This window comes from Callospermophilus lateralis, chromosome 3 (genome assembly GCF_048772815.1).
Source record: "Callospermophilus lateralis isolate mCalLat2 chromosome 3, mCalLat2.hap1, whole genome shotgun sequence".
NCBI classification, from domain to species: Eukaryota; Metazoa; Chordata; class Mammalia; order Rodentia; family Sciuridae; genus Callospermophilus; species Callospermophilus lateralis.
In genome coordinates this window covers 196,859,371-196,879,760 of record NC_135307.1, presented here as the reverse complement: position 1 = coordinate 196,879,760, position 20,390 = coordinate 196,859,371, and the positions used below count along the sequence as shown (strand labels likewise).

Here is a 20,390-nt window from a genome sequence, read left to right as displayed (position 1 = left end):
AAGTCCCTGCCAACTTGGGAGCAGGCGCTGGCCAGGCTGGCTCAGGTGCAGCCTGGTGGGTGCTACAGGTGAGGTAAGGAGCTGTGCGGTCCAGGCTGCCAGGCTGGACGAGAGGACCAAGACAAGGAGTGAGAAAAGCACACTGGTGTGGAAAAGGACAGTGGACTCCATCGTCCTGGGACGCAGCACAGTCCCGACAAACACTGCTGAAGCATCTCCCGTGGGCAGGCTGCCCATCCTGGGAAAGGACCTCCCTGGAAGGAAGTCCCAGTGGGAAGCAGCCGTCTGCTCCTGTTACTCACTTGAGAAGCTCCAGGGTGATGGTCCCCCGGGGCTCCGCCTCCACACTCTTGCCCCAGAACTTCAGCTTCGGGTAGATGGAGCCATGGAACACGAAGTCCTGGCTGAGGCCTTCTGAATAGAAAGCGCTGATGGGAGGGTGGTGACTGACTTGTTCAGATATAAATCTGAACCCTAAATCTTCCCTGGGTTCAGAAATAAGGAGAGGAAGGAAAGGAAGAGACAGGGAAAGAGTCACATTAGTGACAACAAACCCAACAGAAGGACAGCTCAACTGTCGGGCTCAGGGCCCTGCAATCCCACTGCCCAGCAGATCCAGCCCTGCTACCTCCAGTCTGGTCTGGCAGAGGTGCTGGGCACTAGGAGCCCCCAGGCTGTGTGTGACAGGCAGCAGAAACACAAAACAGGTGTTTCTCAGAAGGCACAGTTTGCCTGACAGCCACGGAGTGTCACTCCTGAGCACACCTGGCCAGCTTGCAGAGCAAGCGCTGGTTGGAGGCCTGCCACCCGCCTGCTGCTCGTCCCCGGGGGACGCCTGCGCCTCACAGCTGCTCCCACTGCAGGCCAGCATGGTCCAGAATACTCGCTTCAGCCCTGCAGACCCCACTGCAGCAAAGCCAGGGCTGACTGTGGCCCCCGGAGGGGCGTCCTGCCCGGTCTTGTTATGAAGTTCCTGGAACTTCAGTGATGGAATGTCTTGCACCCCAAAATGTTCTTGGCCAGGAAGCAGGGCTTTGAGCAGACTCTCTTATTCAATAAAAATGTCAGTGTTTAATTGTTCCGGAACTGTGGATACACCTACAGTTGTAGTCATTAAAAATTATAAAAGCTAAACCACATAATTACTAAGTTATCTGGAATCAGAATTCCCAATCATTACAGAGGAAGGAAAGGTGAAAAATTAGGTTTTAAAAGGTTGCCTACCAAAGTCTGTAATTTACAAGATGAATACTTGTCTAAGAAAAGAAGGTGTATTTTTAGCCTCACTGAGGGATCTGCGGGATGTGAGCACGGGTGCAGGACGGGGTCTGCACTGCTGCTGAGCGGGGCTGCTCGGCCCGCTCATCCAGCAGAGGTGTGGGGGAGATGCTGCCCAGTGGGGCACGTGCTGGGACCTGGAAGAGCTGGTGCTTTCAGGCTGTGAAACTCCAGCTCCACCCAGACGGCACCCAGAAGGCTGGACCCCGTGTGCTGTGTCTCGCCTGTCCCTGTTCTTCTCACCCAGAGCTTCTTTCCATGTCCACAACCTCTTCCCTACTCTGGCTCCCCTGCCCGAGGCATTTTAATGACTCCAGCGACCACACCACCAGCATCTGGAGCACAGCCCTGAGCACGTGACTGGGGGCTTGCAGGCCCAGCGACTAGCCGTGGCTGCTCAGGAGGATCTAGAAAGGGAGCTGCTCTCCATGACTTCAAGACGGAAAGATGCCGTACGTGCACCTGGCGGGTGGCCCTTCCCTCCTCCCTGCAGCCCTCTTGCTAGGAACTGGACAGCCTCTGGAGGACGGTCCTGCCTCTCCCTGCGGGCCTCTGCATCACCATGCTCTCTGACCAGCAGCAGCTCCAGCACTCAGTAATAGCCAACAGCCAATCAAGCCACAAGCTCCTGGGGCGGGGGCTGGGCTGGGGCTCAGTGTGGAGTGCTCGCCTGGCACATGTGAGACGCTGGGTGTCATCCTCAGCACCACATAAAAATACATACCTAAATAAAGATATTGCGTCCATCTACAACTAAAAGAGTATTAAAAACAAACAAACAAACAAACCAAAAAAACCCCACAAACTTCCGACAGTCCCCACAGCAGCAGAGCAAGGGGAAGGCCGAAGCTGAACCCTCCTGAATGGGTTGGGAGCAGAGCGGAGCCTCAACCACTGGCTCCGACACGCTTTCCCAACTATAGCTGCTGCATCTCAGCAGACACTCAGGAGGACCTGGGTTGACAGTCGGCCGGCCCCCCAGATGGTCGAGGCCAGTGCTGGCACAGATAGGCAACTGCCCCAGCCTGAGCAAAGCTCTTCACAAACAAAAGGAAACCTACCAAAATGGTTTCAGCAATGATTTTTCACGGAGTTATATCTGACTCACATTTTCTACTTTTTTTCAAAGTTGCACATTTTCTAGGAAGAGTATGCTCTTATAGTTAAAAAACAGACTTAATAAAATATCCCAAAGGGTCATCAATTAACTCTCACCCCAAATAGGAGGCTAACTGCTTTAGCAGGTTCTGCTTTCCATGGGAAAGAGAACTAAAGCAGGACACAGGGCCCCCACTAGCACTGGGCTCTGGGCAGCACCACCTGCACGCAGCCTGGCACCCTGCGGCCAACAGCTACAATGCTCTTGGCAGGAACGGCCTGACTGCCTGACACCTCATCCTCCATGTCCTCCTCCACCGGGCAGTCTCACTTGCTAAGCGCCAAACTCAGAAAAGAGGTCAGTTTCCCTTCCCTCTTTCAGCCTCCCCCTCAGCATCCGGCAGGCACTCACCCGCTCACCCACAGTGCCTGAGGGCAGCAGACTAAGAAGGTCCCTGGACACACAAACAGCCCCACGTCTCGGCTGGGCTGAGGGCACAGTGCTCTGGCACGGCCTCGCACCTGGGTAGTGCCCTAGAGTGGGCATTCTCACAGGGCACAGGACGGTTTCTCATAGCCCGAGGCTGCACAGTGTGGAGAGCTTTCCGGCCAGCCAGCCTCTGGGCTGGAGTCCAGGACCTGTGTCCAGTCTTGGTCTGCACTAGGCACAGGGCAAGAGTGAAAGGGAGCACGACCTGGAGGGCACCAGGAGGGCAGGGACTCTGCCTAGAAGGAGCTCCCCAGGCAGGAGTCAGCCCACGCAGACAAGGCCTTATCTGCACCCCTCCTGGCCAGGATGCCCAGCCACTCCAGGGCCCGTGTGGCCGGTGGTGGTCAGTGGGGGCTGCATCGTGAACAGCGCCTCTGCAGTTACCCTTCTTTTTGGATTCACCTCTCTCTTTTTCCCCTGAGACGTGGGATTGAACCGGGGTGCAGTACCCACAAACTACACCCCAGCCCTTTCCTTTTGTTTTGAGACAGTATCTTACTACGTGGTCCAGGCTGGCTTCGAACTTGTGGTCCTCCTGCCTCAGCCTCCGGAGTCACCGAATTACATGTGTGTGTCACTGTGTCTGGCTTGGATTTTTCTCTCTTCTAACGGTGTCCCCAAAGTGCTATTTAAAATGGCCTGGTTTGCTCATTAGTACTTGGTTTTGCCAAGGTTGAAAGCTAGCACTCACCCACACTTCTCCACAAGCACGCATATCAGGACCAGGCAGCACAGGTTCTTCTACAACCCGCCGCACACGACCCTCTGGTTCGCCCTGGTCTTGCCTCACTAGGGCAGGGCCTTGCCCTGCCACCATAGCACTCTGGGTGTGAAACAGCTTGCCCATAGCATCCCAAACCCTCCAACAGCTCCTCATGAGCCGAGACACCAATGCTAGAGAGAACCAGGCTCACCTGTCACCCAAGAGCCCAACTAGAGTATTCATGACAGTCCCCCACTTTTTTAAATATATTTTTTCAGTTGTCATTGGACCTTTATTTAATTTACTTATATGTGGTGCTGAGAAATGAACCCAGTGCCTCACATACGCTGGGCGAGCGCTCTACCACTGAGCCATGACCCCAGCCTCTACAGCCCCCTCTTACCTGATCAATTCATACGTCTCTCCCAGGAGCGGGTTGAATGGCTTGCCGGTCCTCTCCCACTGGGAAGCCACGGCCGAGACGGCAAAGGCAGCCACACACTGCGGACAACACACGGCAGGTCAGAACAACTTCAGCTGCAGGGCAGCACTCTCTCAGCCCGTGGCTGCTCACCTTCTGCTAGAAACACTCTTCACGGTTACAAAACTTCCAGGGAAGTGCCATTGTCACCCCTCACTTCCTCAAAGTCATATCAAGGACCGTGCTGCTCTCCACCCCCACAGCTGGGCTCCCTGCAGACACTGGCACAGTCTGCCTCTCACATGATGTACCTGCAAGCGCTCAAGCACACACACCTGTGCCCACACACACACACATAAAACACACGTGCACAGACACACACGTCCACACAGTCGCATGCACGTGCACACGTAGGGCAGTGGTACTATAAGGACCCATGAGCATCACCTCCACCAGAAGGTGGCACCAGGAAGCTCTCAGGGCCAAAGGGCCACTGGAAACACGCTATAGAACAAATGCCGTGGCCCCCTTGGACCTCCCACCCGTGGACGCCCAGGACTCTGACTCCACGGTGTCATGTGCACCAAGACTGCTGTGGTGCCCACCATACACACTGCCCACCTGCATCCTCTCCAGCGGCTGGGGCTGGCAGGAGGCCTTGTGAATAAGGTACACGTGCTCCATGTACTCCGTGATCCGCTGGAGGAAACTCAGGGGCTCGTTGAAGGCTATTGGCATTGTGATCTTGGACAGCTCCTGCAAGGGTTAGGGAAGACTGCACGGTTAGCTTCCTGCATGACCTGCCACCTGTGCTGTGAGCCTTGACTTCCATCAGACCCCACATGGAACCTGTTGCAACACTTGGAGGTCTTCCTATGCAGTGGCCCTGAATCCCCTCCACTCCCCAGGCCCACAGACCCGCTCCCAACCCACACCACAGTGGTGATGGCAGAGCTGCTCCCAGACTGCTGCCCTCCGCTGGGTTCCACCCACAGAACCAAAAAAAAAAAAAACCAAGCCAAACCCAGGAAGAGAGACCAAAAGCGGTACAAACGCTCATTCACATATACACACCTGTGTGTGTGTGTGCACACTCTCTGTCTCCCACCATGTGATGCCTGCACGTTCTTGGGACTCCCATCACCAGACGCCCTCAATCTTGAAACTTCAGAAGTTTGAGCAAAAATAAACCTCTTTTCTTTATAACTTTTCTAGTCTGTGATATTATGTTACTGACAACATAAAACAGACTACTTTGAATACCTCATTAAGTAAATCTGACTTTGGACCCATATTTTAAAACTAAATTAAATGCATAAAAGCAATCTCTAAACATTAAAATGAAACAAATGAACCTATCTGATTCCCTCAGGGCATGATCACCCAGAGGAGAACCTGATACCCTTGCAGCAATTGTGCAGTAGACACTAGGATCAAGTGTTCAAGGTTAACATCCCCAGGAAGAGGAGTGGACAACGCACAGCCTCAGAAAAGGGACTGAGGGCCCCTGGCCTCTGTGTGTTCCTGCAGAAAGTGCAGAACCTCAGTCTCATCACAGGAAAATGCCAAACTTAAATTGAGGAACACTCTGCCAAACAGTGGGCCAGTAGCCTGCAAGGCGTCAAAGTCATTCATTCTGTAGTGAAGGGCACAAAGGAGATGTGAGGGCCAAATGCTACCAGGGATCCCAGAGAGGGTCCAGAAGTGGGACCTCATAAAAAGCAGGAAGCCGCGGAGCAGGCAGTCTGGCAGAGCTTCACCACCACAGGGCCCTCGTTCTCATCACCGCGTGGCAGCTGCGCTCCGAGCCAGCGCCAGGGGCTGCCAGGGATGGGAGGGTGCCCTGCACCATCCTGTAAGTGATGTGATGAGCCTCACATCACTTCCAAGTAAAAAACTGAGCACAAAGATGAAGCTTCCTCTGGAGGAAAAAGGACTAAAATGGACAACAGTGAAAGAAACTGACGTGTCTCAGGAACCGGGCGCACGGGAAGCCTCAGCCCCAGGCTCCCATCGCGGGTGCTGCCAATGCAGGGCAGGCCAGAGCCTCAGGACACGCCAGACTCCGACAGGCAGCCAAGGTCACAGCAAAGTCCACAGCATACGGACGCTCTGACCGTCCCACCAGTTTTCAGTTTCCTGTTACAAATCCTGAGACCCTGACAAAGGCTGCCTGCAACCTGGAAGAACCTCCTCTGTGATGGGAAGAGCCCACCGCAGCCCTGCCCCGCCCACAGAGGCGGCCGACCACGAGGACCCCGCATGCCCAGGCTTCCTGCTCCAACCCAGGCTCACCAGGCCGATGCACTTCTTCAGGATGCTCCACACGCTGAAGTCACTTCTGGTGAACATGGGGGCAGGCAGTGCTGTCCTGTGAGAAGCAAATGACGGATGGCACTTGTTATTCGTGGGAGGGCCCTTTCCCAGGACGGCTGCTCCACGACCACCCCTGCACCTTCAGACCTGATGTGAGCCTCGCGTTCTGGCAGACCCAGGGGAGGAGCCTGGCTGCTGCCCCAGCCTCAGGGAGGTTCCTGCCTTGCTATGCTGGAGGCCTCCTGAGGGTGGCTATGTCACCTTTGGAGTCCTGACCCTGACCCTGCAGTGGCAGGCTATGGCTTCCTTCTCAAGGCAGGGGGCGAGTGACAACTAGGGACCCCGTCGGCCGCTCTGCTGCCCACTCAGGGTCTCCAGCCCATCCTCAAGAGGTGGCTGCAGGATAGGAACAGAAGTGAGGCCATTGGGCGTGGAAGGCATCAAGGAAACCTCTCCAGAAGCCAGCCGCGTCCCCGGCTTCAGCAACCGCCAAGGTCCCTGCCTCCCAATGTCCCCCAGCCAGATGGGCCAGCTGTCACACCTGCACCCCCATCTTTAACTCAGCTCTTGCTCATGAGTGGCCCTCTCAGGATGCGAGCTGCATGCACCTGTCTCCACCTGTGGGAACTGCCTTTGAATGTTGGGTAGCCGCATGCCTCAGGCAGGGTGCTGCAGAGTACGGGCACAAAGAGGTGCCAGGGAGCACGCCTGGGGACCCTGCCACCACCCTCAGCCCCAAGAGGCCACCCTAGCATTCTTCAGTGAAGTTCCCATTTCATGGTGGCTGCTCTGAAGGAGCAGAGGAATCCCAATAGGGGCCCCAGCCCTCAGGCAAGGACTCCACTGGAAGGGACCACTGGTCAAACACTGTTGTCCTCTGGTCTCCAGGACCCAGTCCTCGCCCACGGTGGCCCGGGGAAGGCACATTGGGCAGCTCTTTTAGGGCACATTGCTTATTTCAAGTGGCAAGAGGAAGAAGGGAATGGGTTGGGGTAGTGGCTCAGAGGTAGAGCACTTGCCTAGCAGTGTGAGGCCCTGGGTTGGATTCCCAGCACCACATATAAATAAAGGCTCATGGACATCTAAAAAAATTTTTTTACGTAAATAAGTAAATAAACAAACAAACAAATAAATAAAGGTATCGTGTCCAACTATATCTAAAAAATAAATATTAAAAAAAAAAAAAGAGGAAGAAGGGGGAGCAACTGTGAGGCAAAAAGGAAATGGAAACCAAGGCCGACTGGGCACGGTGGCCAGGCTGCTGGAAGCTGGCCCCTCATCACCCCTCTGAGCTCATTACCAGCAGCCTCGGCACGGCACGGCACGGCACACAGTGAGGGCCCCACAGGAGGGGCACATGCTGCACGGGTCAGAGCATGCCCAGGAACAGGAGCCCTTGTGAGATGGAGACGAAGAACGGGAACTGAGACATGCAGGGGAGGGGAGGGCCTCAAGCCAGGAACATAGTGGACACCCGTCGGGCAAGGGCAGGGCTAGATGGACCCCCAGACCACAAAAAAGGACCCTGTGTGTGGGGCCCGAGGAGCAGAGCTGGAGCAGCGTACAGCCAGCCTGAGGACAGGAGGTGGGAGGATGCTGGCCCTCATGCTGAGAGCACCAGTATCCAGAGAAGACAGTCCACAGGCAAAGGGCTGCTGTTCTGAGCCACTCAGGACCATGTGGCGTGAGCTGAAGGAAGGCAGAAGGCGGAGGTGGTGCCTTTGGGTCTGACTTTGAGAAGTGCCACTGCACATGGCAGGAAGAGATGAGAGGTGTAAGAGGTGCACCAAGTGGACTGGCACAGCAGAGGCAGGCGAACTGAGGGGCCAGGATGCATCTAAAGAGGCCAAAGTATCAGCACAGGGTGTCTGAGGCAGGGAGCAAGAGATCGGGCTAACTGCTGGAGAATGGCCACAGGGCGCGGTGCAGAGGGAAGGGCGGGGTCCAGAGGGTATGGCTGCTCTGACACCCAGCGCAGCAGAGGCGCCCTACTGACAGCTGAGCACACAAATGAAGGGTGAAGAGAGGGAGGCACCTGGGGCACGCTCAGAAAAGAGGCCAGGGTAAGGCTGGAGGCCCTGTAGTCAGCATGCCTCAGGACCCACTGCCACCTGAGGGCTGCTATCTACCCAGGGTCTCGCCTCTCCTGAGGCACTGAAGCCTGCTGGTGAGGGCCGCTGGCCCCAGAACCACTATGCAAACATGAACATGTTGGCAGGAGGGTGAAATATGGTCCTGTCACAGCTAGCTGACCAAGCCCCTGCTGTCCCCATGAGGATACCAGCCAATGTAGCTCAGTGGGACACAGACAAGAGGAAGTCAGCAAGGCCCAAGTCACGCCAGGCCACGTGGATCCTGGGCAAGGACTCCACTGGAAGGGACCCTGGTCAAACACTGTTGTCCTCTGGTCTCCAGGACCAAGCAGAGAGGTGTCATGCCTCTGTGGCACAGGCTGGCCAGACAGTAGCGGCTATTGGAGGAAGGCCTAGAGCCTGCAGGTGGGCTGCCCCTCTAGCTGGACCCCCATGAGACCCATGGGGGCACTGTGGCGCGTTCTGGGAAGGACGACAGACACGCTGTGGACAACTCTGCAACAGTGCACGGAGACCACATACCTGTGCTTCTGAACCCCATTCTCTCGAGGGGGCCTCTCCCCACTTTTCCCAGTCCTTGAGCTGTTGCTAGAGTCCAAGTTGATCCTCCCAGTGACCTTCTGATTTGCCTCTGAAAATTCCCCAGAAGAGTTATCAGAATCGAAGCCTGTGCAAGACAAGCAGAAGGGTCATTTGGATGGATATGGATGTGGAGGATGGGAAAGCCACGCCCCAGATCCTGCCCCCACTAGCACACCACCAGCGGCTTAACAGGTTTTGTGTTTTGTTTTCCCAGAGCTGGGGATTAACCCAGGGCCTTGCACCTGCTACACAAGTGCTCTACCACTGAGCTGTAACCCAGCCACCCAGAGGGGCTTTTATGGGTCTTCCTTTTTTCTTTGGTACTGGAGATTGAACCCAAGGGCTCTACCATGAGCCACATTACAGCCCTTTTTACTTTTTCTTTTGAGACAGAAGTTGCTGAGGCTGGCCTCAAACATGGGACCCTCCTGCCTCAGCCTCCTGAGTTGCTGGGATGAGGTGTGAGCCACCATGCCTAGCTCACCACGCCCAGCTCCTCTTATACAGCTTTTAAGTGACACATTTGGAATAATTAAGTCTGCCTCTCAAGCAATCAAGGTCATAGGCCACTCAACGTGGGGACACACAGAGAAATACTGCTGTGGAGCAGCCTCTGAGCTGCTGTGCCACAGGGAGGGAGGAACCATTCAGCTTCACATTGGACTGATGCTGCTTCTGGGGAAATGAGACAGACTATAGAAGAGCTCAGAAGCATTCAGAGGATTTTGCCAAATGTGTCCTAAGGTGTGGGGACTTCCCAAGAGACTCCTGGGTGAGGAGGGACACCAAGTCAGCCTCTCTGTGACAAGCACAGCTTCCCAGGGGAGGGCCAGGTAGCGAGCGGGTGTGACAGCCCAGTGACCCCTCTGCAGAGAGGGACTTTGCCCCGGAGGACAGCGGAAGGGAGTGCAGGCCGAAGGGTCGGGAGCACATCTCCAGGAGCATACGCAACAGGCAATTTCAGCCACAAAATTAAGAAAAATGACCACAATTTCACCTTGGAAGATGTTAAGAAGCTCAGTGTCCCTTTTTCCAAAGGTTTTAGATGAGAGCAAGTCAAGCCAAGCTTGGTGGCACACACCTGTAATCCCAGAGACTTGGAAGGCTGAGGCAGGAGGATTGCAAATTCAAGGCCAGCCTCAGCATAGGCTCAGTGAGGCCCTAAACAACTGGCTGCCAGATGCAGGAGCACAGCATGGTTGGCTGCCACCTCCACAGAGCCCAGGGTGCACAAGGACGAGGCACAGCAGCGGCCTCAGCCAGGCTGGGGTAGCTGCTTCCACCAGGGTGACCCCTGTAGGTGGTAGCCTCACAGAGCTTCTAGGGACTGCAGCCACAACCTGGCCTGCTCAGTCCTCCCACCATTGTGTTTGTGTTCTTAGCTGTCCCTCCCCATTGGCAGTAGACCTTCACAGAAAGGATGGGGTGATATTCCCGCTGACCCAAGGGACAGAGGAAGGGGATGAACATAAGGCTGTCACTCCATGCACAGCTGACCTGAGAGGCCAGAAGAGCCTCTGGAGAGTAGGGGGCTGCTCTGTGGCACACTCCTAGCAGCTCAAAGCCAGACGTGCTCATGACGCCAGCAGTTTTTGATCATTAAGTATAAATAACATTAAAAGACTGACCGCCTCATTCTAGTTCCAAAGAAAACCACTATCACCAGGAAGCTCTTCCAAAGACTTCACACCCCACTGCGCTGCCAAGCTGTCTCCCAAGACTCAAGGTCCAAGTTTCCCACATCTGAGACAGAATACCACGTGTTTCCTAAGAGCGGGTCTCCGGCCTCCGGAACATGCCAGACCACCTCCCAAAGGCCAGACCCACCCTCTGGATCCCACAGATGCCCGCACACCGTGTGGTTTCTGAGCCATTTTTTCTTTCAACTCACCTGTGACGGCATCAAAGAACTCTTCCTCCCCGTTCATCCTTCAGTGGCCAGGCTCCGTCACTGCTGGGGTGGGGTCTTCCTACTGGATCATCTCAGCTGAGCTACATGCACAGCACCAGCAACTCTGCGCTACAGACTTCTTGGTAAAAACCCAGCAGACACAGGAGATCTGAGGGGAGAAACATCTTGGCATACTTAGCTTCTAGAAGGATGTAGTTTCAAAACAAATTTAAATAGCTATTCAGCACTCTAGAAATCAATCTCAACCACATGTGAGGAAAGACACAAAGCATGCGATCCCACAAGACTTCCAACAGTATCAGGGAGAGGAAGCACTCCCTGCCAGAAGACGGAAGGTGACAGGTTAATAGGTGACTGCTACTTTATGGGGTACGTTTGAAAATCGTCGTCCACGTGTACAGGCAAACATAAAACACTGCTCTGGGAAGACGCAGAGAGCTCGAGAGGACGAGCTACGTGAGGCCATCAGGCTCCAGCACATCTCAGGAAGTTCTGCTCAAAGTCGTCAGAAGCTAAAACCAAGTGGCTATAAATAAATGGAAAACTGTGTCAAAATAACCCAGTAATAGCTTTGGGGACTTTGCTCTTTAGAAGGACATCAGTGAGTCAATGAGGACGCTCAGACAATGCCGGTTGGGAAGGCCCCAGGCGCACAGGGCCCGCCACCTTGCCCTCAAACCTGGGGGTTCCCTGCCACCCTACCAAGAGTGCCAGCCCTGGGTTTGGCCCCTTTGCCTACCAACACATGGAAGTGAGAACAGGATCCTGTCAAGCACACCAGGAAACACAATCGGCAGCACCCACTCCTCAGCCTTAGAGCACAGAGCGAGTCTTCCAGCAAACAAGCCGTGAAGGAAAGAGCGCAGAACACTAGGGAGAGCGCCACTGTCCTGGCTGAGCCTGGCTTCTCCAGCTTGCACACAGGACCACGCGCATGTGAAGCCGTTACACACATCATGGGGTGCATGACGTCTGACTATGTGCCTCAAACGTGCAGTTTGTTTACATGCAACTACACCTTCAAAAAGCTACCTAAAAAAGACATCAACAAACATCAGGATTCAAACAAGGAAAAGCACATTGTCAGGGGCGGCAGCCACACCTGTCATCCCAGGGTCTCAGGAGGCTAAGGCAGGAGGATAGCAAGTTCCAGACCAGCCTGGGCAACTTAGTGAGATCCTATGTGAAAAACTGAAAGAAAAAAAAAAAAAAGAAACTAGGATGTAACTCAGTGGTAAAACATCTGCTTAGCCTGGGTGAGGCCTAGGGATCAAACCCCAGCACCAAAAAAGTCCTAATGTTAGAGGTAAATCAATCAAAACTTATGGAAAGTTTTGAATGAAGGTATGAGATGCTACTCTGCTACCCATACTATGGCGACACTGGTATTATTGCGGCACGTGGACCACAGGGTTCAGCAGTGACCATGGGCCTCGGAGGCCTTCCCCTACAGGCTTCCCAGGCAGCCCAGATGCTTCCTATCTCTGCCTGTGGCTGCCAGCAAAGGATGCACCTACCAGCAGGTGTTCCATGCCTTCTTCACGTCACCAGGCCCCATGAGGGGCGTAGATCACCAACTGCCACAGGCCAGGCAGCTGTAGCTTCCTCACCCTCAGGAGATGGAAGCCCATGGGCCCTGGGCAGGAGCATGGCACACTCCTGGGAAGCCTCTACTGGTTGGGTCCTGAGAAACGACGGAGAGTCCATAGAGGCCCTAGGCCAGCCAAGTAGACTACCCACCCTGGCTGGTCCTCAGTCCTGCTTCACAGCTACCCACCCCTGGACTTCTCGGAGGCCTGGTTCGGCACACAGGCCTCAGCTGCCCAGAAGCTCACAGCTCTGGGGTATCTCTGATTCCTGACCCCCTGAGTCTGGCCAGAGCACCACAGGTGGCTGGGGGCTGTGGCTCAATGGTTCAGCACCCAGAGTCGAGGCTCTGCAGCTGGGGAAGGAAAGACTGGCCCCAGGGCTCCCCCTCTGCAAAGCTGAGGATGTGGGGTGAGCAGCTGGGAAGCCAGCCAGCGGCTCTGGAGTGCGCCATGAGCTCTAGCTCCCTTTCAGAAACAACCCGCAGGACAGTGCCTCGGGAAAGGGCTGCAGGGTTTTGTTTTTCTTTAGTCAGCTCTTTCTAGTCAGCATTATCCTTTTCTAGGTCCACAGAAAAAAACAGGAAACTTGCAAGGGTGTCCTCCTATCCTTGTCCCTCCCCAGGGGCCACTCTAGCCAGGGAAGGGGGCTTCTTCCTTCCACATGGTCCCCAAGCCCACCCTCACTGCAGCCACACCACCACTGTTTCCACTCTCTCCCACAAAATGCCCACCCCCTTGCAAATTGCCACCACTGTACCCTCTTGAAGGTGCCCGCTCTGCTGTCCCTCTCCCACCACTATGTGGCCCAACCAAGCCCCAAATGTCCCAGCACCTTATGAATGCTCATACTGCAGCCTGAGAGAGGCATCCTCACACTGTCCTTACAGAAGCAGATCCAGCAGTTGGGCAGTGAGTGAGCAAGAGCCAGGGGCCAGCCAGGCATTGTGGCCATGCCTGTAATCCCAGTGACCCAGGAGGCTGAGGCAGGAGAATTGCAAGTTCAAAGCCAGCCTCAGCAACTCAGTGAGACCCAGTCTCAAAATAAAAAATAAAAAGGACTGGGGGTATGGCTCAGTGGTTAAACCCCTGGTTTCAATCCCCAGTACGAAAATAAAAAAGAGCCAGGGACCAGTGACCACCATTGTCAATCACTAAGAAGCCCAATCCTGTGAGGATTCTACTCTATCAAAAGCAGGCAAGTGAGGCAACCTGGAAGAATTCTCATGCCAGACAAGAATACAAACAATGTAAATGTGCGAAAGTCACGTTTGAGGCTAAATATTAGTTCTAAATTTAAATTATTCCAAATAGCACACATTCTATTCCATAACTTTAAAGTACAGGAGCAGTACAACAAGACACTCTGTGCAGACACATCCACACCTGTGCTCGCCTCAGGCACCATCCTGCATCAGGATGCCAACAGCCTTGCCGCAGCACAGCTCGCCACCACAGTGTCTCCTCCTGAGTGCTGAGGTCAGTCACAGATGGCTCAGTGGCCCCAAAAGGCAGGAGGAAAAAAGTCAGGCAGCAATTGGAGCAGGGGACTTCCCAGACCCACTTACATACAGGCCTGTGCCAGGAGGTGGCAGCAGGGCTGCTCAACATGCCACCCACACTGACGGCCTCAAGACCAGTGCTTGTGACAGGATGTAACAGAGGACAGTCAGGCCAGTGGCCTTCATCCTCACTCCAAACCTGCCCAGGCTCCCGCCCCTCGGCTCACTGTAGCATGCCCTCAGGGGCCTGGGAAGCCCATTGCTGGGAAAGCTTAGTGATGATTTTTACAGAAATTGTATAAATTGAGGATCCCATAAACAATCCCTGCTCGGTCACAACACAATCTTTTTTCAAAGGGCGTGTGTGTGGTTGGCAACAGATCACCACTGCTGAGACCGCACGTGGCACCACTCTGCCCGAGCACACTGAGTCCTGGAGTCAGGCGGGTGAGCGGGGTGAAGAACTAAGTGAACTTTTCTGAACACCTTTCCCTTATCCATAGGCTAAACATAGTTAAGTCCAAATGCGTGAGAAGTGCCATGATACTGCTCTTTCCTCGGGGCAGAACAAACACAAGCCAGGCTCTCTGGCTCTGCCCAGCCATGTCTAGGGTAGTCTTCCCAGTCAGGAGCTGTATTGGCTCCTCACAGAGTGGGCTGCCTGACTGCAGGCCAGACGTCAGCTCTCCACACTAAGAAACAGGTGCGGACACAAAAGTGGCTGCCTGCTAACTGAAGGCACCAGCCAGGCAAGTTGATCAGCCACCAACAGGGACTTAGATTCTCACAAGAAACAGGAAGAGAAACACTGCACCACTCGCCCGCAGCCCACCGTGCTCCACATTTGCAGTGTGGCCTTGCCGAGGCAGGCAAAGGGCCAGCCCAGCAGGGTTCCCAGGCAGCAGCTGGCCCTGAGGGGAGTCTCAAGACCACTGTCCAGGCCAGAGTCCCTCGATTGCTGTCCCCAACTTGATCAAACTCCTCAGTACTGAAGAGCAGGTGCCAGAGTGTGTCCCTGCTTCCGATCCAGCACAGGTCGTCCACACACAGGTGAGCACAGCTCTTCATCCACACGTGTCTGCTTTAGTCAACCTCATCATCATGCAACAGGAAAAGCCATCCAAACATGCCCAAGGGAGTGGTTGCATGGTTCTGGACGGCACCCGCAGCCCTCCCTCACTGAGGCGCAGCAGGCAGACTCGCTCAGTCTGCCCCTCGCAGGACTGCTCGTGTGCAGCTCTGCCCCAGCAGCCACTGCACACCTCCAAGCCGGTGACCAGGTGAAAGGCTGTGTCCTGCAAGGCTCCTGGACACCCTTGCCCTTTCGTCAGCTTCTCTCTCTATGGCCTCCATCCAGGCCCTTCTTGTTATCTTGCCCAACTCCACACTGCTGGTCCCCTGACCGGTTCTACTGTGTTTAGAAACTTATCATCCTACCATCAGCCCTGCCCAAGTCTCGCCCAGCTGTACTTCCTGAGCACTTCAGGGGTGGTGTTCAGACCAAGGTCAGGGAAACCCACAAATCTCCCCACCACCGCACGCCTCCAATCAAGAAAAAAGAAAAAACTGCTAAATTCTGTTGGTGATTTTTTTATTCCCCCGAAAGATGACTCAGACCATTCATCAATTTATCAAAGGGGCCTTGATCCAAAAAGGGTTCTGACCCAACCAGAGGTCCCAGGACTGTGCAACCAGAGGTCCCAGGACTGCCTGGGACTCTCTGCAGACAAGCCACAGCCACATAACCACAGGAAGCCTGGGCTTGCAGGCCGCCTGGCTGGGCACCTACACTTGCTACACAGTTCCTCGGATTCCTGATGAGAAGCCAGATGACAGCCTCCCACACTGACTCAGGAGCTGTCCACCAAGGCCCAGCCAGCCTGCTGCAGAGCTGGAGCCAGTGCCAAAGCCCCAGGGCCCCTCTCCCTTCTTCCCGTCTCCCGGACCTGCCTGACACCTCTCAGGGTGACAGTAACTATTAACCCTACTGGTTCTGCACAGGTCACTGGCAAAGGCTGCTGTGCCAGCGTACACTCAGGAGTGAGGACACCCACCGTTTCTGGGATGACTCCATCCCCCAGCTCACATCTGACACCTGCTGCCGTCAATGCTTCTCCAGGGTGTTCTGGCCTGGCCACCAGATCAGACATTCACTTCAGTTTTAAACAGCAATAGACATCATTTCTGGTCGAGCACAGTGGCACCAGCTGGCCCTGTCGCACGAGCAGCCCTTGACCCGGCTTTCCTTGATTCATTGAACCCAGCCAGCTGTGTACCTGCACGCCAGCACTGCCATTCCTCCCACAGCTGCCTCTGCATATTACGGAACAGCCTCCCCAAGACCCTCCTCCTCTCTGTCACGTTCCCCAAGAGCACCCCATGCCACCTAGAACAACTGCTGTCTGAGCACCACCCATGGGGAGGTCTGAGCTCAGGGCCTGTGTCCAGAGACCAACCAAGAGCCCCTGGGACCCTCCCAGACATGCCTCAGCATCAGGGACAGAGCCCCAGACCCCAGTACCAGGCCAGCAGGCCCAGGCCGGGGCCAGGCATTGTCAGTCCACAACAGGTGGGCACCCTTCCCAGCTATACCAGAATTTCTCAGGCTTGGGCTACAAAGCCCAGAGTATGTTTCTCAAAATTAACCAAACAGGTTAATTTAAAAAAAGAAAAGAAAAGAAAAAGAATAAGAGAGAAGGTAAGCAAAGAGAAAGAGACGCACAAAACACCAGGCAACCCAGGAGACTGTGCAGGAGGATGCAAGTTCCAGGCCAGCTTGGGCAAGACCCTGTCCCAAAATAAATAATAAAAAGGACTGGGGGTGTGGCTCAGTGGTAGAGTACCCCTGGGTTCAATCCTATACCACACACACACACACACACACACACACACACACACCGAGCACAGTCCATACACATGCATTCTTGAATCTGGTCCCTTCTGGAGGTCATCTCCACTACTGAGCCCAACTCAGAGATAGTAGTGTTTGTGCTACCAGACGCTCTGACCTGCATGCTTTGAAATTCTATCAAGTTATCCCATGTTCTTTTCTGAAGGAAAGGGAAGTGTCGTAAAGTTCACGGAAGCACAATGAACCATTTAATCACGTTTGTTAATAAGATCGAAGTAGGGGCCTATGGGAGACTCACTCCCACATTGGGACTTGAGCCCAACCAGCAGTGACACCAGAGATGAAACTTCCTAGCAAAAAAATCTCAGCAACAAATTACTTACTGTAGGAAACTGCATTTATGTCAAATTAGAACCTAAAATACTCTTAGGATTTAAGTATTTTTAGTAGTCACATTCAAATACTTTCAGTCTTGATAAGGTTATAAATCAGCCATAAAATACACTAAGTTTTGGAACTAAACTTTACCCTTCACAGTGCTGCAAACTAAATCAGAAGTCTCAGGGCTGGGGATGTGGCTCAAGTAGTAACGTGCTCCCCTGGCATGCATGGGGCGCTGGGTTCGATCCTCAGCACCACATAAAAAATATTGTGTCTACCGAAAACTGAAAAATAAATATTTAAAAAATTCTCTCTCTCTCTCTTTAAAAAAAAAAAAAAAAAAAAAGGAGTCTGCACCCACCAAACAGAAGTACAGTAATGACTGGGACAGCCTCGGTATTCAGGGATCTTTTCCTACATCGGACCTCACTTGATGGTTCCTGATGCCATGGTAACTTGTTTCAAACAGAACACAATAACCTATTTCACAAGCAAAGACTAAAGGCCAGAGCAAATGGTGGCCCAGGGGCCCAGTGTGAGCTTCCCCAGGTCCCCCCACAACTCTAAGATGCTGCAACTCACGAACACAATGTCAGCTCCATCCTAGCAAAGTCACCAATGCATCTACCCCAGGCACCCTTCCACTGCCACAGCAAGATGACTGACACCAGCTTCTCTCCCTCTTTACAGAGAGCACAAAAACATCCTCATCGAAAAAAAAAAAAAAAAAAAAAATCCTCATCAAAATAAAGAACACCATAATTTCAATTAGCCATATGCAAGGAGACTTGAAAGTCAATCAAGTTGTTTTGTTTTGTTTTGTTTTTTGGTACCCAGGATTGAACCCAAGGGCACTTTACCACTGAGCCACATCCCCAATCCTTTTTATTTTGAGACAGGGCCTTGCTAAGTTGCTAAGGCTGGCTTTGAACCAGTGATCCTCCTGCCTCAGCCTCCTGAGCCACTGGGAAGTTTTAAGGACTATCTAAGACTCATTTGCTAGCACTGCCAGAATTTTGGAGAAGACAAGCTGAGAGTCAAGTGGCACTCTCTAAACATTAAAGAACATTGCTTGTTAAGATGGAAAACCCAAGTGTCTGACGGATCTGCATGCACTTGGAAGGAGGGAAGAAAATGTAACACTGACTGCCTGAAGCTCATGCAGACCTACCTGAAAGCAAACCCTCACTCTTCAAACTGCATCCACACCTGCCCCCCACTTCCAGGACTAACATAGACAACTTCACTAGTAACAAAGGCACTGTGCAGCAGGTGGGCATTGCAGCAAGATCCTGGATGGCCAAATGTAGAATGACTTTATTTAACAAGAAACAAAATGATTTTATAAACACTCAGGCTCACAAAAAATGAAAACCTGTTACATGTGCTATAGGAGACAAAGTCTGACATAGTAACAGTATGACTGGAATATCTTCAGTGAGTCTGTCAAACAGATCAGTCTGAAACAGCAGCACGGGCTCTGTGTGAGAATGGGAACTCAGGGCTAGAGATGTAGCTCAGTGGCAGAGCAGTTGCCTAATATGCACAAGGCCAGGGCTTGATTCCAGTACCACAAGGGGGAAAAATGAACCCCAGAGCCACACTGCCTGGGCTCAAACCCCTGCTCTATACTTTACTGCTGTGTGGGCTAGAGTAAGCTATGTTCCTCAGCTTCCTCACCAATGGACTAAGGATGATGTCAGTGCCTGTCTAGCAGATCGCTGTGAGACACAGAGCCTCACAATGATCTGAGGCAATCGTTGTTAAATACCATCATCCTCCCAGATAAGAGCCATTCCTAACAGAAGAACCTGCAAGGCAAACAAGGTGAATTCTGAGCAGATCCGGCCACCTTGTCTAGTCATGTTCTAAGTGACAACACCATGGCAGGCACTGTGCTGCAAGGGAGGAAGTACCACCTTCAGGTTCTCTAGGTTCCTGTCCCAGCAAGGGAAAGGAAACTGACACCTTGAAGCACTTATGTGCCTGAGGCTGAAGCAGCCAGCAAAGCAAATGTCACCTGCCTCAGAGGGAACTGAGGCCCAGAGGGAGATGCCCCCTTGCAGTTAGGAAGGCCTCTCCTCTGTCCAGGCATCAAGGGCCATGAGAACCCTTGACCCTTAACATATGGTACTGCACAGGGCATCTGCACTTTTGAGCTGACCCCTCAACAGGATGCCAGGCCACACACAGCACCCACCCAGGTCTGCAATTGGCCTTTAATAAGTATCTGCCAAACCCCACTCAAGAAGACCACATCTCCAGTGTGCAAAGGAGGTCCCTGAAAAGAGTGTAACCTAACAGCTGCTGGTCCCCAGCCCAGTGCCTGTCCTCTCTCCGGCATAACAAAACCCTGAAGGGGGTGACATCCCCTGTGCACCACCACCACGCGCCTGCCGGCCAGGTACACTCAGCAAGGCTGACTTCAGGAGTACCCGTAGGTCTTGGTCCGGCTCACCTGGGACCACCTGCCAGTCTTGGTCTACACTCAGAACTCACTCAGTCTCAGGACGCGTCCCTGCGTCCCAAACTCCTCTGCGGAGGGAAGGACCTTAGAAACCAGACTGCCGAGGCCCGCGCGGCACAAAGTTCTCAGCGGCCCGCGCGGCCAGCTCGGCCCCCGCCCGGCGGAAACAAAGCGGCGGCCCGGCGGCGCCTCGGGAGGCCGGGCCGGGACCGCGGGGCCGCCCAGCCGCTCCACCGGGCCCGGCCGGACCCCCGGCCCCCCTGGCTGCGGCGGGCGGGCCCGGCGGATGCGGCCCGGCGCCCGCAGGAGGCGGAGGCCGCAGCACCGTTCGAGGCCGCCGCCCAACTCGCGCGTCTCGGCGCCCGCGGCCCAGCCTGGGTCCACGGCGACCGCACTCACCCCGGCCCCCGCCCGGCCCGGCCCGGCCCGCCGCACTCACCCCGGCGCCGTGCCCGCCCGCCGCCGAGCCGCGCCGCCGCCCCGCCCCCGCCTGCGGCCGCTGACACCGAGGCGGAAGTGCGGCCCGCCGCCCCGCGACAGGCAGCCCGAGCCGCCACTCACCGCGCCCCGCGCCGCCGCGTCGGCCGCCGCCGGCCCAATCAGCGCCCGGCCCGAAGGCCGCGCCGGGGCCGAACCGCACTGATCACGTCGCCGGGGCGGCCTCTCCCTCCGCCCCGCGAAGTCCCGCCCCCAGGAAGATTGACGGCATG

At 54.5% G+C, this 20,390-nt stretch overlaps 1 protein-coding gene across 6 annotated transcripts in view; it reads right to left on the bottom strand.

Annotated features, from left to right (window-relative positions):
- The window catches only part of Osbpl2 (oxysterol binding protein like 2), a 31,867-nt gene extending 11,677 nt beyond the window's left edge, over positions 1 to 20,190 (bottom strand). Inside the window, exons 1-7 of one of the 6 annotated variants that reach the window (XM_076852073.2) lie at positions 20,120 to 20,190; positions 10,873 to 11,041; positions 8,922 to 9,066; positions 6,286 to 6,361; positions 4,612 to 4,746; positions 3,973 to 4,070; positions 303 to 485 (exon numbers count right to left, since the gene is read on the bottom strand). In XM_076852073.2, the coding sequence (XP_076708188.1) occupies positions 303 to 485; positions 3,973 to 4,070; positions 4,612 to 4,746; positions 6,286 to 6,361; positions 8,922 to 9,066; positions 10,873 to 10,909 (674 nt within the window). In that variant the 5' untranslated portion in view covers positions 10,910 to 11,041; positions 20,120 to 20,190. The other 5 variants (XM_076852080.2, XM_076852075.2, XM_076852079.2 and 2 more) reach the window with 5 other exon arrangements.
- Between the last annotated feature and the right edge of the window lie 200 nt (positions 20,191 to 20,390).